This window comes from Pipistrellus kuhlii, unplaced genomic scaffold (genome assembly GCF_014108245.1).
Source record: "Pipistrellus kuhlii isolate mPipKuh1 unplaced genomic scaffold, mPipKuh1.p scaffold_m20_p_17, whole genome shotgun sequence".
Taxonomy (NCBI): domain Eukaryota; kingdom Metazoa; phylum Chordata; class Mammalia; order Chiroptera; family Vespertilionidae; genus Pipistrellus; species Pipistrellus kuhlii.
Window position 1 is genome coordinate 29,632,414 of NW_023425482.1, and position 17,568 is coordinate 29,649,981.

The window sequence follows — 17,568 nt, forward strand, 5'->3', positions numbered from 1 at the left end:
TCCTGGGGACTCAGTCGCCGTGATGTGCCCCCTCCACTCACGTCTGAAGGACCAGAAAGGAGAGCAGGGCCAGTGGCGGGGGCCGGGGAGTGTGGACAACACTGGTCTCCGCCACCCTCCACCCCGAGGACACGCCATGTGCGGCGTCCATGGTGCGCAGAGGGGCCGGGTGTGGGGCGGCCTGGGTGGTTGACCCTCGGCAGAAAGTTCCTTCCTGCCCGGCCGGCGTGGCTCAGGGATTGAGCATCGACCTATGACCCAGGAGGTCAGGGTTCGATTCCCGGTCAGGGCACAGGCCCGGGTGGCAGGCTCCATCCCCATGGGGGGCGTGCCGGAGGCAGCCGATCCATGGTTCTCTCTCATCACTGACGTTCCTCTCTCCCTCTCTCTTCCTCTCTGTAAAAAAATCAATAAAATATGTTTTTAAAAATAAATAAAAACATTTACCAAAAAAAGAGAGTGTCTCCCTGCACGCCCCCCGCCCTCCATCGTGAGAGGCGTGGAAAGGGGTTTCTCACAGGGACCCAGACCCCACGCCAATAGGCTCCCAGTGGCCTCGTGGGCCCCTGTGCTCTGCACCCGCCGGAGGCCGCCCCGCCACGGAGGGCTGCTCCTCTGTGCAGCGTGACGCGTGGGAAGAACTGGGATGCCCACGCACGCCCTGGACACGTCCACGTGAGGCACTGCTGTCCCCCTGGGCCAGAGCCACGGCCGCTGCCGAGCTGGCCCGGGCAGGCCTGGGCTCCGTCCAGACGGGTGGGTCGGCGGGCGCAGGTGTCACCCAGCCCCCGGCCCCCCTGCTGCTCTCACGCACCCCGAGGGGACCCCCGGGCGGAGCCATCACAGCAGGAGCCGGGCGTCCCTGCGGCCCAGCGCCTCCATGTCCTCTGTGGAGAGGGCGTTTCCGCGGAGCCTGTGGGACGGAGCAGAGAGGGCGGAGTGAGGACGGAGCCGGCCCTGCTCGCCCACGAGGGAAGCGGGACCCCCAAAGCCATGGCCTGGCCCGGGCCCCACTGCGGCCCCCCTTACACCAGCCGCCCGGCGGGCACCCTCTCCCGCTGCCCAGCATCACGCCAGGGCGCGTGCCACAGCCGGCCCTGGAGGTCACATTCAAAGTGCGGCCGCCACTCCCGCCTGTCGCGTTTGCGCCAACGTGAAGTCGGAAAAATCATGTCGAACCGTGGTGATGGGGCAGGGGGGAGCAGGGAGATTCTGTCCATATTTTAAAACTGGGAGATTCCCTCAGAAAAAATCTATACTTCCGCCCTAGCCGGTGTGGCTCCGTGGCTGGAGTGTCAGCACGAGGACTGGAAGGCTCTGGGTTCGATTCCGGTTAAGGGCCCGCCCCTCGGTGGCAGGCTCGATCCCCAGCCCCGGTTGGGACGCGTATGGGAGGCAATCCATCGACATGTCTCTCTCCCATCGATGTTTCTCTCTGTCTCTCCCCCTCTCTTCCGCTCTCTCTAAAAAGCAATGGGGAAAATATCCTCAGGTGAGGACGAACAAACATATCTATACTTCATGTTTTCTCAAAAAAATTTAAAAAAATAAAAATATAAGCTGGTAGGTACCTCTGAACCCCGGGGAAAGTGCCCAGAATGAAGCAGTAGTGGAAGGACGGAGACCACCACCCGCTGCCCGCTGCCCACTGCCCCAGGCCCAGGCCTGCAGTCCTTCACCCGCCTCCTCCCAGGAGCCCAAGGCCCTGCTCTCTCCCCGCAGACTCCCCTCCCTCGAAGCCCAGGTCAAGGCGGCAGCCACCGGGGATATCGAATGGCGAAGCTAAAAATAACGGTTCTCAAAGCGGCCAGTGACGGAGAGCGTGCCTGTCCGCCGTGTCACCCCGGGCCCAGGAGGTCCGGGGGCCGGGGCCCACGCGAGGAGGGCTGCTGGTTGTCTTTCTGTTAAGTCATTGCACAGCCCTCAGGAATGTCATGCTCCGTGTCCGGTGTGTCCGGGGCGAGCAGGCCAGCGTCAGGCTGGTATTTTAAGGGTTCTGATGCAATGTGCTTCCTGTTGGTGCCTGGGAGGGTGGGGAAAGTCAGGGCTGGGGACGTGCTCACTGTGATCTGGGCGGATCTGTTACTGCCTTACAAAGAGTGGCCACTGGCTGGGTCCCACGGGGACTCAGAACAGGCCCCGAGCCCCGTGCCATCACGCCCAGGGACCTGTGAGCTGCCCCGGCCGACACGGGGCAAAATCAGCAGCCTTCCCTCCTGGGGAGCCGGAGTTACCAGCTTTTTAAAACGTGTCTTTTATTTAAAAGAGTGTGCCCACCTGGAGGCTAACGTAAGCGCCCTGAGCATGTTTAAGGCGGGCTGCACTGAGCTGTCATGGTCAGCGTACTCCACGCACTTTTTTAAAAAAATGTATGTTTTTATTGATTTCAGAGGAGAAGAGAGATGAAGAGAGAGACAGAAATGTCAGCGATGAGAGAGGATCATTGATCGGCTGCCTCCTCAAACTGGGGATTGAGGCTGCCACCCAGGCATGGGACCCAACCGGGAATTGAACCCTGACCTCCTGGTTCATAGGTAGATGCTCAACCACTGAGCCACACCAGCCTGACTCCTCTGTTGCTCTTCCCATACTCCTGCCTACAGCACAGCTGTTCCGAATAAATACTCGTGATCTTGGGACGGGAGGGAGGGTGGGGAATGGGTCCCTCTTCAGAGACAGGACGGCATCTCTCCCGGACAAAGAACTACACCCACTGCACCCAGGAAGCCACCGAATGCCACCGCTCTCCCCTTGCCCCACTTTACAGGTTGGAAAACCGAGGCTCAGAGAGGAAGAGGGGCCTTACCAGACTTCCTGGATGGTGGCGTTCCTTTCAAGGGCCTGCAGGAGGGCCTCCGCCCCTCGGCAGGTGACGCTGTTGTTGGACAGCCTGCAGAGGGAGAGGCCGCCGTGAGCTCCCAGGGTGCCCGGCTGTCCCCAGGGGCCTGTCCAGTCACAGGAGGCCCCGGCCCCGCCAGAGGCCCTGCTCCTGACCGCGGGAGCATGCTCACGTCAGCATAAGAAGGACAGGCATCGCCCCGCGGCCTGGCCCGCGAATGGAGCCCCAGACGCCTCAGTGACAGGGACCGGGGGACACACCGTCCCCGGTTAGCATCCCTGCCCTGCCCCGCCTCCCCTCACGGCTCTGTCACCCGGGTTTCCTGGGCCCCTCTGGCCTTGCATTTTGGGGACCTGCCTTTTGGGGAAGCCCCCCGCCCCACTCCCAAGCAATACCAGTGGGTCCCACCAGGCCCCCTGCTGGGAGGCAGCCAGGGGCCCCTGCCCAGGCCTCTGGCTCGGAAGCCCCCCCACGCCGCTCCCGGCCTGCCGGCCCCTTACTTGAGGACCTTCAAGCTCGAGTTTCTCCAGAGCGCTTCGGCGAGAGAACAGACGCCCTCGTCCCCAAGCTGGTTCTCCTCCAGGCTGCGGGGAAGGAGAGAGGGCGCTGCCGAGGCGGGAACGGTCCTCACGGGAGAGGAGGGCGATGGAGAGAGCCGAGGCCCCCCCTCAGAAAGTCCAACCCCCCAAATCCATGCTCACAGGTAAAGTAAGAGCAGAGGAGGCAGGTGTGAGGCTCCCTCCCAGGGACATCTCGGAGAGAGAATTTACCCAAATTCTCCGCATGTCCTAGGGACTCAATATCCATTTCCTCTTTCTTTTCTTTTTTCTTTTTTTTTAAATATATTTTTACTGATTTCAGAGAGGAAGTGAGAAGTATATAGAGAGAAACATCAATGATGAGAGAGAATCATGGACCAGCTGCCTCCTGCACGCCCCACACTGGGGATCAAGCTGGCAACCCGGGCCTGTGCCCTGACCGGGAATCGAACCATGATCTCCTGGTTCATAGGTCGACGCTCAACCACTGAACCACACCGTGCCAGGCCTGTGTGGCTCAGTGGTTGAGCGTCGACCTATGAACCAGGAGGTCACAGTTCAATTCCCAGGTTGCAGGCTCAATCCCCAGAAGTGGGGTGAATGGGCGGCAGCAGGTTGATGGTTCTCTCTTATCACCGATGTTTCTATTCTCTCTCCCTCTCTGAAATCAATAAAAATATATTTAAATGTAAAGGGGGTGAGGGGACACCTCTATGCGGACTCTGTAAGCTTCCTTCGCCAGGACATTGAGAGGGGAGTGCAATCAAGCAATCACTCAGTCATGCGCCTTTGTCTCATCCGCACCCCTGCTTCCCAACGAGGCCGGGGGTGAGGAGAGGCTGATGTCTGCCCCCAGAGCAGGGGCTCCCCCAAACTCACCAGAGTTCCTCCAGGGCCACGTTCTTCTCCAGCATCGAGGCTAAGGCTCGGGCGCCCACACTGCCAATGCGGTTCCCCACCAGGCTGGATGCGATCGGGAACAAGACCAGGTCAGAGCAGGGAGGGGCCTCGGAGACAAGCTAAGCCAGGATGCCTGGCACACACAGCCCCACTTCCTGCTCTGCTCCATTCCAGACACCAATAACCGATTGCTGCATTCTTTTCCATCGAGCCCAGGCAACCAATCGATGTGTCTCTCTCACATCAATGTTTCTCTCTCTCCCTCTCTCTCTCTCTCTCTCTCTCTCTCTCTCTCTCTCTCTCTCTCTCTCTCTCTCTCTCAATGAAAAAAATATCCTCTGGTGAGAATTTTTTTTTTTAAGTATTTAGTCCACCCCAAGATCTTCAACTCACAGATAGGGAAGCAAGACCCTGAGAGGAGAAGGGACCTCGCCAAAGTCACCCAGAAAGACTCCAGTGTCCTGACTCCAAACCCTATGGCATCTCCCTCTCACCCCACTGCCTGGGGGGGTCGGGGGGGAGCAAAATGAAGTCCGAGACCTTCAGAACTGGCCCATCCCTCACCACCCCATCATGCCGGCTCCCCGGACAGCGGGACAGACACAGAGGCTTACCTGAGCCACCTCAAGCTCTGGTGGTCGCCCAGGGCTTCCGCCAGGGCCTGCGCCCCCGTGTCCCCCACCTCGTTGCCCCAGAACCTGAAAGGCCAGCAGAGGCAACAGACAGTGTCAGGGAGGCCGCGCCTTCTGCTCTAGACAGGCTGTGAGTGCTCCAGCGGGTCCTCCCTCCAGGGCCCGCCGAGGGCAGCACCCCCCACCCCCCAATCCCCACCCCCGGTCTCAGAGAGGCTCCGTGGGGCTCCGGCTCCCAGCCAGGCGGCTGTCCCCATGGTCCCGGAGGGATGGCCAAACCTTCCCCTCTGACTTTGTGGCCGCTTCACGCCCGACTTACAGGACGGAGAGGCCCACCCCTCGCATGCCCTCCGGGATGGGGAACTCACTCCCCATGGCTGTGCCATCTTTCAGACATTTAGGTCAGATCAGCTTCCTGGGAGCGGTGCCCACGGGCGCCTGGGCCTGCTGGGGGTGTCGCCTTGGGGGAGCCGTCTCCCCACACACAGGAGGCTCCCCTCGGGGCTGCCCATTCCCTACTTCCCATCCCCGCCCCCAGCCTGTCAGATGCCCCTCCCCTCGCTGGCAGGAACTTTGAAGGACCTGGTCCAGCCGCCAGCTCCCCCATGTCCTTCTCTTCCCAGGTGGGAGCTTTGGGACACGACTGATGCTGGGCGCTGTCCTCAGCGGGCCCCTTAGCTGGTCTGGGAGGGGCCCGGGCCACGGCTGCCTCAGAGCCCCCGTGGTTCCCACATACAGACAGAGGTGAGGAGCAAGGACCCGGACTTCCTGCCACCGTGCGGGCACTGCCCTCCCCCAGCCCTGCCATCCTCCACTTCCTGTTTGCTGGGGGGAAGCAGGTGCCAGGTGGCCACGGGCCGCCCACTGGCTCCCCGCCTCACCCTCCCCAGGAGCTCCCCCTGCCCCACAGCCCTCCCACAACCCCCCCCCCAGCCCCAAGCCCAGAACCCCACCTACCCCAGGAACTGCAGCGAGGAGTTGTCCCTGAGCCCCCGGGCCAGCACCTGAGCCCCCGCCGCTGTGATGCGGTTGTTCCCCAGCCTGGAGGGAAGGAGAGGAGGCTGGGAGGACATGGCGGGGACCGGGGCTGCTGGGACAGTGCAGCCGGGACAGAGGGGCCTGGGCAGACGCCTTGGGCACCTGCCTGCAGGATGTGTGTGCTATCAGTGCTGGTGCTGCCCTGCCTGCAGGATGTGTGTGCTATCCGTGTGGGGCCTGCCCTGCCTGCAGGATGTGTGTGCTATGTGTGCTGGGGCTGCCCTGCCTGCAGGATGTGTGTGCTATGTGTGCTGGGGCTGCCCTGCCTGCAGGATGTGTGTGCTATGTGTGCTGGGGCTGCCCTGCCTGCAGGATGTGTGTGCTATGTGTGCTGGGGCTGCCCTGCCTGCAGGATGTGTGTGCTATGTGTGCTGGGGCTGCCCTGCCTGCAGGATGTGTGTGCTATGTGTGCTGGGGCTGCCCTGCATGCAGGATGTGTGTGCTATGTGTGCTGGGGCTGCCCTGCCTGCAGGATGTGTGTTCTAGGATGTGTGTGCTATGTGTGCTGGGGCTGCCCTGCCTGCAGGATGTGTGTGCTATGTGTGCTGGGGCTGCCCTGCCTGCAGGATGTGTGTGCTATGTGTGCTGGGGCTGCCCTGCCTGCAGGATGTGTGTTCTAGGATGTGTGTGCTATGTGTGCTGGGGCTGCCCTGCCCGCAGGATGTGTGTGCTATGTGTGCTGGGGCTGCCCTGCCCGCAGGATGTGTGTGCTATGTGTGCTGGGGCTGCCCTGCCTGCAGGATGTGTGTTCTGGGATGTGTGTGCGATCCGTGCTGGGGTCTGCCTATGGCTTCTGAGACTCCCTTCCCCACAGCACAGGGACAGGAGAGGCAGGGGTGGGGGGACAGGCACAGGCAGGAGCCCCGGGAGGCAGAGGTCCTGAAAGGTGGATCCCCTCCCCTCCCGGGTAGCCCTCAGCCCAGCAGGTCCAGGGCTGGCTGGCGAGGTCACAGCGTTAGCCAAACCCTCTCCCCTCCCTCTGCGTTCGGCAGGAATCGCCCACCCAGCAGAGGCCAAGCCAGGGAGAAGGGAGCTGGGGGGAGCCAGCGCCCAGGACAGGGGACAGCTCACCTCAGCGCCAGGAAGTTCTGTCGGCACTTCAGGAGCCGCGCCAGGGCCTGGGCACAGCCGTCCGTCAGCTTGTTGTTGAATAAACTGGAAAGTTAGAGAGACATGGAGACCAGACACAGCGAACAGCGACCCCCCTCCTCCCCCCGAAAACCCAGGGCAGCCCGTCCCCCCAGGATGGGAGGCACCCGCACCCTTCAGCCACGCAAACGCCCGCCCAGCCCGTCCCAGCCCGTCCCGGGACCCGGCCCAGCCGCGGCCCAGCCCGACTCACGCCAGCTTCTGCAGCTCCTCACAGCGCAGGGCGTGCTCGGCGAGCGTGCAGACGCCGCGGTCCGAGAGGTTGTTGTCTCGCAGGCTGCAAACACCAAGCAAACCAGCTGGAAACGGAGCTCCGGAAAGGGGGGAATGAACCGGACCTCAACAGGGATGTTCGCTCAGCCCCAAAGCGCCAGCATCTGTGCTTCGGGAAATGCCGCCGCGATGGGGCCCCCAGGAGGCCAGGCCCCCCATCCCTGGTCAGGGCTGATGTCCTGCACGGTGTGGGGGACGGCCCAGGAACTGGGGGCCCAGCGCTCCTGCTGAACAGCACAGGGCCCCTCGGGGAGGCACAGACCATGGGGGAGGCATCCTTTCCAGCGGTGGGCAAGGGAAACGGCCGTCAGAGAGGCCTCCTAGGAGGTTCCGAGGTTGAAAAACAATAATAATCTATATATATAAAAGGCTAAGTGACCGACCATACGACCATACGACCGACCAGCCAGTGCAATATGATGCACACCGGCAATTTAAAAATCCACGTTGACTTGGGCATATAAAGCTCTCGCTGGCGCCCATCGTAAGGGTGTGTTTCGATCTGTCATCGTCGATTGTGAATTTGGTTGACACTTCTATCATAGAGCAAGGGCAAACAGCAATATTAATATTAATTCCTTCTAACTAATTTCCTTTCCAGGTGCAGGAATCCGTGCACTGGGCCACTAGTAATAATAATAAAAGGGAAGGTCAGGGCACAGGCCCCGGTTGCTGGCTCCATCCCCAGTGGGGGGCGTGCAAGAGGCAGCCGATCCATGATTCTCTCTCATCACTGATGTTTCTCTCTCCCTCTCCCTCTCTCCCTTCCTCTCTGAAATTAATACAAATACATTTTTTAAAAGAAAGAAAAAGAAGTCTCTGCTTCGGCCGAGGTGGTGTGGCTCCCCATGTGCCCCAGGAGAGGTGGCCCCTTGATGGGGGCCCAGTAAACCCCCTGGGAGGCCAAGTGTGGAGGATGGTGCTGAGACACAGCGTCCGCTTTCTGAGAGGCTGCGAATGGGAGCAGGACAGCCCCTCCCGAGGCAGGAAGGGAGGCTGGGGCTGGCATCATGCTGGCCGCCAGGCAGGGGCACGCCCTCCGTGCTCACCCGGCCGAGACGGGGGAGGCCCCGGTGCCAGCGCAGTGACCTTCCAAAGGGGAACTCACGCCCTCAGAGGGCAGAGGCAGTGAGGGTGACGCCAGAGCCGCCTCCAGAGCCAGCCTGACATGAGGAACAAAAGCGCAGGCGGCCCAGCGGGCAGGGCTCGGTGGTTGAGCACTGACCTGTGAACCAGGTGGTCACAGTGTGATTCCCGGTCGGGCACAGGCCTGGGCTGTGGGCTCCATCGCCCATGTGGGGCATGCAGGAGGCGGCCGGTCCATGACTCTCTCTCATCATTGGTGTTTCTATCTCTCTCTCCCTTCCTCTCTGACATCAGTAAAAATATGTATAGATATATACGTAGATCCTACATGATAAAGAGCTAATATGCTAATTAGACCGAACAGCAGGTGACTGTCCGGATGACCTTCCAGACAAAGCCAGGGCCGTGAGGGGCTGCGAGGGCCGAGCCCCTTGCATGAATTTGGGGTGTCGGGCCTCTAGCACAGTGTTTCCCACACTTCTGACATATGTGTACCCCTTCTATAATTTCCGTAACGCTGAGTACCCCTCGTACTCATGAGAACGTAGAATTAGGCGCAGCTAAGCACAGTGCAGTGCACATCCCCACCAAACTCCGGTGCAACGCGCACCCCCACCAGACTCTTCCCGTGTCCCTGGGGGGACGCGGACCACACTTTGGGAAACACTGCTCTAGCAGAATATAAAAAGCTCAGGCAGAGTCCCACAGCCACGGGGGCCCCAGCATTCCCGTCTTGCCGGGATTTTACAGTTTCTGATGGGGCACAATCGCCCTTGGTTTGAGCAGCTCCCGACACTGGCACCGACAGTGAACAATGTTGCCAGTGGCGCCCAGGTGGTCAGGGGGCCTCTCGAGTCGTCCACCCACAGACAGGCTGCCAGGAGGGAACGGGGACTCGTAACCACGGAAGGGGGGGGGCGGTGGTTAGGGCTTGTGTCTCCCAGCTCCGCCATTGCCCACGTGAACTCAGTCATGTCACATCACGCCTCTGAGCCCCAGTGCAGACTGATGAGGATGAGAGTGTCCCTGTGATGGTCAGGGGCGGCTGTGCGGGTCCCAGGGGTTGCTCTGGGGCGGGCGGGGCACACCCATCACTGGGCTGTCCTGCGGGTTAGGGCGGGGATCATTGTCCTAGATTTAAACAGAGGCCCGGGCCCAGCAGGAAAGCTATGCAATACATGCAAATTATACGCAAACAGTGTAACGTATGCAAATTAATTATACAAGTGTCTAACCACGTTGCTGTGCACCTGAAATAAACGTAAAAAATAAAACAGCCGGGCCGGCGTGGCTCAGATGAACCAGCGTCGGTCTATGAACCAGGCATCACTGTTCCATTCCCTGTTAGGACACAGGCCCGGGGTGCGGGCTCGGTCCCCGGTGAGGGGCGTGCAACCCATGATCCTCTCCCATCCTTGACGTTTCCATCTCTCTCTCTCTCTCCCTTCCTCTCTGAAACCCATCCTATATAATAAAAGGCTAATATGCAAATAGACCAAATGGTGGGAAGACTGGTTGTTATTAAATGCACTGACCACCAGGGGGCAGATGCCCAACACAGGAGCTGTCCCATGGTGGTCAGAGCGCACCCCAGGGGAGCACTGCTCAGCCAGAAACCAGCTCAAGGCGAGGAGTGCAGCAGCCGTGGCGGGAGCCTCTCTGCCTCCGTGACAGTCAGACATCCCCCCAAGGGCTCCCGGATTGCAAGAGGGCACAGGCTGGGCTGAGGGAACCCCCCATCCCGAATGCACTAATTTCTATTAAAAATATCTTTTAAAATAATAAAATAGCTGAAACCGGTGTGGCTCAGTGGATAGAGCGTCGGCCTGCAGACTCAAGAGTCCCAGGTCCGATTCCAGTCAAGGGCATGTACCTCGGTTGCGGGCACATCCCCAGTGGGGGGCGTGCAGGAGGCAGCTGATGGATGTTTCTCTCTCGTTAGTTTCTAGCTCTCTATCCCTCTTCCTTCCTCTCTGTAAAAAATTCAATAAAACATATATTTTTAAAAAAATAAAATAATAAAATAAACGAAGGCGCAGACTGGGGAAGGGACCCGGCCGGGCTGTACAGAGAGGCTGCAGGCTGGGCCTGGGCCTGATCCCCTGGGCCCCTACAGGGGTCCCCACACCCACACCTGCCCCTGCCCCTGCCCCCTGAACCTGCCCCTGTCCCTGCCCCTGCCCCTGCCCCTGCCCCTGCCCCCGGCCCCTGCCCCCTGCCCCTGCCCCCTGCCCCTGTCCCTGCCCCTGCCCCTGCCCCTGCCCTCTGCCCCTGCCCCTGCCCCTGCCCCCTGCCCCTGTCCCTGCCCCTGCCCCCTGCCCCTGCCCCTGCCCCTGCCCCTGCCCCTGCCCCTGCCCCCGCCCCCGCACAGGGACGCCGCCCTCACCTCACCCCCAGCACCGCCCGCGACACTCACTACAGAGCCTTGCAGACCGCCAGGCAGGGCAGCAGCTGCTCCACGCCCACGTCGCCCACGGCGTTGTGGTCCAGCTGCAGGGCCACGGGCCGCCGCAGGTGGCGCAGCACGAAGGCCAGGGCGGCGCACTCGGCGGGGCCCACGCCGCAGAAGGTCAGCTTGAGGTGGCCCACGTCCAGGCCCCGCGCGGCCCGGCGCGCCAGCCGCTCCTCCCGCAGCTCGTGCAGGCTGCGCACCAGCCAGAGGAAGCCGGGCAGGGCGTGCACGCTCTTGGCCTCGCCGGGCAGGGCGGGCGGGATGGCGCAGAAGTGCCTGCGGAGGCTGCGGGCCAGGCACCGGCGGGCGCAGGCCCGGCGCCGCAGCAGGGCCTTCTGGGACGCCTGGCAGGCGGCCAGCAGGCCCCGGTGCTCCCCGGACAGCAGCCCCGCCAGGAAGGCGGCCGTCATCTGCAGGTTGTGCGGCTCGGCCCGCCGCAGCCAGGCCTCCACGCCGCCCTCCTCCTCCTCCTCTCCCTCCTCCTCCTCCTCCTCCTCGCCCGGCGGGCCCCGCACACACAGCGCAGGCAGCAGCCGGGCCAGCAGCGAGCTGCCTGTCGGCGGGCGGCCGTTAAAGAGGTGCCGGAGCCAGGACGGCCTCACGTCGGCGCCCAGCACCAGGTAGAAGGCGGCGAAGAAGCACTGGAAGGTGATATGCAGGAACTCCAGGGGCGGCGGGCCGGCGGGCGCCACGCTGCTCTTGGCGGGCACCAGGAAGCCGAGGGAGACGTCCGCCCCGTCCACGCCCGCCGCCTGCAGCTGCGCGGCCGAGAACACGTAGCAGCTGGCGCCCAGGCCCCGGAGCGCCAGGCGGCCCAGGTGCAGGAGGGCGGGCAGCCTGGCCCGGAGCAGGCCGGGCCCCGGGCCGTGGGGGGCGGCGTCCGGCGGGCCGGCGCGGAGCAGGAAGTGCTGCAGGATCAGCAGGTACATGTCCGTGGTGGTCCGCGGCGAGCCCCCGGCCTGCAGCAGCAGCTCCCGGTGGCACTTGGACACCATCCAGGCGAAGACGGGCCGGTGGCACAGGCCATGCAGGGCGGAGGCGGCCCGGAGCAGGCGCACCAGGCGGTCGGCCACGCCCGGCTCCCGGTGGCGCTTCCGCAGGTACCGCTCGATGCCGTCCTCGGAGAAGCCGCGGAGGAGGAGCTCGGCCCGCAGGTGCCGGCGGAGGGCGGCGGACACGGCGTCCGGGCGGCTGGTCAGCAGCTTGCGGGCGTCCTTGAGCAGGTTGCCCTGCAGGAGGTTGAAGAGCAGGCTCTGCACGGACGTGGGGTCGGTCGGGGAGCAGTGCCGCTCGGCGGCCGCCTCGTCCGTGAAGCGGTGCGGGAACTCGTCGAAGCCGTCGAAGGTGAGGAGCACGCGGTGGGGGTGGGCGAGGAGGAACTGGAAGACGGCCTGCCGGCCCAGGTCCGGCCAGCAGCAGTGCTCGAAGAGCAGGGCGCGCACGGACAGGGGCCCGGCCAGGCGCTGCAGCTGCCGGCAGCTGAAGGGGAAGACCAGCAGGAACTCCCGGAAGGCCCGCCCCGAGGCCCACAGCAGGTGCAGCCGCTGCAGGAGCGTGGTCTTGCCGCTGCCCGCCTCGCCCACCACCAGCACGGTGTCCGCGTCGGCGTTGCGGGAGGCGCCGGCGCTGAAGAGGGCCTCCAGGCCCAGGGTGGCCGCGCCGGGCCCGCCCGCCTCCGCCCCCAGCTCCAGCGCGGTCTCCGTGTACACGTCCTCCAGGCACAGGCTCTCCGCCCCGTCGTAGGAGCTCAGGAAGCGCGCCTGGGCCGACACCGTGGACCGCAGCTTGGCCGTGAACTTCTGGCACGCGGCGTCTGGAAGGCAGAGGAGGGGGGGAGGCTGACTGGGGGCACCTGGGCGGAGGGAGGGCCGCCTGGGGCACGGCAGCCTCACCGGGGAGGCATCACACGTGGGAGGCAGGAGCCGTGGACTTTGAGGAGGACGGTCCCCAGCGTCCTCACCCTCCGTTACTTCCCCGGGGCCGCTGACTCCTGGGGTGTTTACGTGGATCCGTCCAGACACTTCAGGCCCAGCCCTTCACTCGGCGCTCGGCACAAAACAAGTGCCCAGGAGGCCTGAGCCGGCGCCCTCACGGCCAGTGGCATCGGTAATGAGAGCGGCCGATGAGAAGGAGCACTGGGCTGGGTCAGAAGGCCAGGCCTGCGTTGTGCCCTGGCCTGTGTGGCTCAGGGGTTAGAGCCTAGGCCCAAGCACCAAGTGGTCAGAGGTTCGATTCCTGGTCATGGGCATGTTAGATCCCTGATTGGGTTCATACAGGAGGCCATCAATCGATGTGTCTCTCTCGCATCAATGTTTCTCTCTATCTCTCCCCCTCCCGCCTCTCTCTCTCTCTCTCTCTAAAAAGCAATGGGGAACATATCCTAGGGTAAGGATTAAAAAGAGGAGAAAGAGAAGAAGGAGGAGGAGCTGGGGGGAGAGGGAGGACCTGCATTCAACCCCAAGCAGCCGAGGTGAGTCCCTGCACCACCCAGCTCAGCAGAGTGACTCGGCTCTGGGGGATCTTTCTAAAGGGAAGCAGCAGAAGGCGTGCAGGAAGCAGCTGGACAATGATTCTCTCTCATCACGGATGTTTCCATCTCTCTCTCTCCCTCTCGATTCCTCTCTGAGATCAATAAAGTAATAACAATAAGAGCGAATACTATAATAGTGATATCACCCACATCGATCCTGTGGGTCCCCCCAAGAGCCCGAGGCGAGTGGAGGAGTTACCCCCAAGCGGAGGGAGGACACTGCTTCTTAGGGAGCCCCCCTCCCCCACCCGCCAGGAGGTGGGGTTCACGCTTTGGCTCTCCTCCACGCCCCTGCACGGCTCGGCTCTCCTCGGCGGAGGGGCCCGAGGAGCAGGCGTGTACCTTCGACAGAGAGGGCCAGCGGAGCGGGCAGCGCCTCCGCGTGCTGGAGGAGGAAGGCGGCCAGCCCGTTGGCCTTCACCGCGGCCAGGTCCAGGAGCCGCCGTGCCTGCGGGAAGCGAAAGTCAGGGCGTGGGAGGCCTGCCGACCACGGCCGCGTCACAGCAGCCCTCCCGCCCGCGCGGGGCCAGGAAGGCAGCCGGGCGGCAAGGCGGGTTTCACGGGGGCCACATGGCATCGGCACCGGCATCGGGCGGCCAGCTGCAGGCTTCCGCGCACCCCCCCCACCGGTCCCCTCTCCAACAATGAAGTGTCCACTCGACCCAGACAGCCACTCCAAGAGTGGATAACTCCAAAATAAACAGACAAACAAAATAGGTTAAAAAAAAAAAGTAAATAAACAACAAAGTAAGTCCAGCCCTGGCCGGTGTTGCTCAGTGGTTAGAGCTCACCAAAAGGTTGCGGGTTCGATTTCCAGCTCCGGTCAGGACACATGTGGGAGGCAACCAATCAATGTGTCTCTCTCTCTCCCATTGATGTTTCTCTCCCCCGCCCCCTCTCTCCCTTCCTCTCTGACATCAATAAAAACATTTTTTAGCTGAAACCGGTGTGGCTCAGTGGATAGAGCATTGGCCTGCGGACTGAAAGGTCCCAGGTTCGATTCCGGTCAAGGGCATGTACCTTGGTTGCGGGCACATCCCCAGTAGGGAGTGTACAAGAGGCAGCTGATGGATGATTCTCTCTCATCGATGTTTCTAACTCTCTGTCCCTCTCTCTTCCTCTCTGTGAAAAATCAATAAAAACATTTTTTTAAAAAAAATGCAACAACTTCTACCCGCCTGGCTCCCTTCTCAGGGGAACCCCCGCCCATGGCCCCCCGGGCCCGGCTGCCGGAGACCAGGAAGTCCGGTGACGAGGCCCCCCCTCCCAGAGAAGGCGACCGCGCCCGGAGGGAGCCTCACCCGCTGGGCCGCGGTGAAGATGGGCAGCCGGATCTCGTCACACTCATACGGGCTGACCAGGCCCCGGGCCTGCGCCAGGTCCAGCGCGCCCTCCACGTGGCCGTGGAGCCTGCGGACCAGGGCCGGCCGGTGGCACCGCAGCTCCCGGGCCGGCTGGGGCGCGCGGGGGTCCCAGCGGCCACGCGGCTCAGGGGCCCGGCCGTCGGCCTGCGCCTCCCGCACGGCCGCCAGCAGCTGCTCGCAGCCCCAGGCGCCCTTGCTCCCCACGGTGTCCAGGAGGCGCCGGGCGGCGTGCGAGAGGGGCTGCCCCGGGCCGCGCAGGCCCTCATAGTCCTCCCAGGACAGCACGTCGTGGGCCAGCAGCCGGTCCAGGACCTGCTCGAAGCCCTCCTGGGACCCTGCGCCCAGCAGCCCCACCAGCCGGCTCCTCTGGGCTCGGAAGGCTTCCTGCGGGCACTCCTGCGGGCACTCCTGCGGGCATTCTTGCGTGCACTCCTGCATGCACTCCTGCGGGCACTCCTGCGGGCACTCCTGCGGGCACTCCTGCGGGCACTCCTGCAGGCACTCCTGCATGCACTCCTGCGGGCACTCCTGCAGGCACTCCTGTGTGCACTCCTGCGGGCACTCCTGCGGGCACTCCTGCGTGCACTCCTGCAGGCATTCTTGCGTGCACTCCTGCAGGCACTCCTGTGTGCACTCCTGCGGGCACTCCTGCATGCACTCCTGCGGGCACTCCTGCGTGCACTCCTGCGGGCATTCCTGCGGGCACTCCTGCAGGCACTCCTGCAGGCACTCCTGTGTGCATTTTTGCGTGCACTCCTGCGGGCACTCCTGAGTGCACTCCTGCGGGCACTCCTGCAGGCACTCCTGTGTGCACTCCTGCGGGCACTCCTGCGGGCACTCCTGCGGGCACTCCTGAGTGCACTCCTGCGGGCACTCCTGAGTGCACTCCTGCGGGCACTCCTGTGTGCACTCCTGCGGGCACTCCTGCGGGCACTCCTGCGGGCACTCCTGAGTGCACTCCTGCGGGCACTCCTGCGTGCACTCCTGCGTGCACTCCTGCGGGCACTCCTGCGGGCACTCCTGAGTGCACTCCTGCGGGCACTCCTGAGTGCACTCCTGCGGGCACTCCTGCGTGCACTCCTGCGGGCACTCCTGCGGGCACTCCTGCGGGCACTCCTGAGTGCACTCCTGCGGGCACTCCTGTGTGCACTCCTGCGGGCACTCCTGCGGGCACTCCTGCGGGCACTCCTGAGTGCACTCCTGCGGGCACTCCTGCAGGCACTCCTGTGTGCATTTTTGCGTGCACTCCTGCGGGCACTCCTGCGGGCACTCCTGCGGGCACTCCTGCAGGCACTCCTGCATGCACTCCTGCGGGCACTCCTGCAGGCACTCCTGTGTGCATTTTTGCGTGCACTCCTGCGGGCATTCTTGCGTGCACTCCTGCATGCACTCCTGCGGGCACTCCTGCGGGCACTCCTGCGGGCACTCCTGCGGGCACTCCTGCAGGCACTCCTGCATGCACTCCTGCGGGCACTCCTGCAGGCACTCCTGTGTGCACTCCTGCGGGCACTCCTGCGGGCACTCCTGCGTGCACTCCTGCAGGCATTCTTGCGTGCACTCCTGCAGGCACTCCTGTGTGCACTCCTGCGGGCACTCCTGCATGCACTCCTGCGGGCACTCCTGCGTGCACTCCTGCGGGCATTCCTGCGGGCACTCCTGCAGGCACTCCTGCAGGCACTCCTGTGTGCATTTTTGCGTGCACTCCTGCGGGCACTCCTGAGTGCACTCCTGCGGGCACTCCTGCAGGCACTCCTGTGTGCACTCCTGCGTGCACTCCTGCGGGCACTCCTGCGGGCACTCCTGAGTGCACTCCTGCGGGCACTCCTGAGTGCACTCCTGCGGGCACTCCTGTGTGCACTCCTGCGGGCACTCCTGCGGGCACTCCTGCGGGCACTCCTGAGTGCACTCCTGCGGGCACTCCTGTGTGCACTCCTGCGGGCACTCCTGCGGGCACTCCTGCGGGCACTCCTGAGTGCACTCCTGCGGGCACTCCTGCAGGCACTCCTGTGTGCATTTTTGCGTGCACTCCTGCGGGCACTCCTGCGGGCACTCCTGCGGGCACTCCTGTGGGCATTCCTGTGTGCACTCCTGCGTGCACGGGTCCCGGCCTGGGGAGGAGAGGGGGTCAACAGGCAGGCATGCAGGGCTGGGGCAGGGGCGGGGGCCAGGAAGGGGCCAGTCAGCCCTCTGGAGGCCAAGCCTGCCATGGTCCTGCCCTCGGACACTCCTAGTCCAAGGCCCCCATTGTACAGATGCACAGACTGAGGCCAGAGAAGGCCAGAAAGGGATTGGAGTCGGTGGGAGTTCAATCAGGCTCCCGGACCCATGCTCCATCGGAGCCAGTCATAAGAACAATGGCCCCCGAGGAATCCAGAAATGAATCCTCTCTGAGGCGCGTCCGAGGGCCCCTCCATGCCGGTGGGTTTGGGCCACAGCAGTGCTCCCTGCAATAACGGCTGCTGGCTGAAACCAGGGTGGCTCAGTGGATAGAGCGCCGGCCTGCAGACTCAAGGGTCCCAGGTTCGATTCCCGTCAAGGGCATGTACCTTGATTGCAGGCACATCCCCAGTGGGAGCTGTGCAAGAGGCAGCTGATCGATGTTTCTCTCTCATCGATGTTTCTAACTCTCTATCCCTCTCTCTTCCTCTCTGTAAAAAATCAATAAAATATATATTTTTTAAAAATAATAATAATGGCTGCTGTTTATCAGCACCTACAAGGGACCAGGCGCCCCCACAGGCCATTTCCTGTGGGAATTCCTTCACC

At 63.1% G+C, this 17,568-nt stretch overlaps 1 protein-coding gene across 1 annotated transcript; it reads right to left on the bottom strand.

The window, feature by feature from the left end:
* Positions 1 to 451: 451 nt before the first annotated feature.
* NOD2 (nucleotide binding oligomerization domain containing 2) lies at positions 452 to 15,240 on the bottom strand. The gene is made up of 11 exons (XM_036441243.2): positions 14,740 to 15,240; positions 13,781 to 13,886; positions 10,873 to 12,721; positions 7,291 to 7,374; positions 7,020 to 7,103; positions 5,868 to 5,951; positions 4,893 to 4,976; positions 4,258 to 4,341; positions 3,340 to 3,423; positions 2,807 to 2,890; positions 452 to 913 (listed from the first exon to the last, which is right to left on the bottom strand). Exons 1-11 carry the CDS (start codon positions 15,238 to 15,240, stop codon positions 841 to 843), a joined length of 3,117 nt encoding a protein of 1,038 aa, XP_036297136.1. The 3' UTR covers positions 452 to 840.
* Positions 15,241 to 17,568: the final 2,328 nt, after the last annotated feature.

Coding starts and splice junctions, on each gene's coding strand:
- NOD2 (XM_036441243.2), bottom strand. CDS start 15,240: ATGCAGGAGTGCACGCAAGAATGCCCGCAGGAGTGCCCGCAGGAGTGC. Junction 4,977..5,867: donor TCCTCGCTGCAGTTCCTGGG/GTAGGTGGGGTT, acceptor CTGGCCTTTCAG/GTTCTGGGGCAACGAGGTGG. Junction 914..2,806: donor GCCACCATCCAGGAAGTCTG/GTAAGGCCCCTC, acceptor TCCGTCCCACAG/GCTCCGCGGAAACGCCCTCT.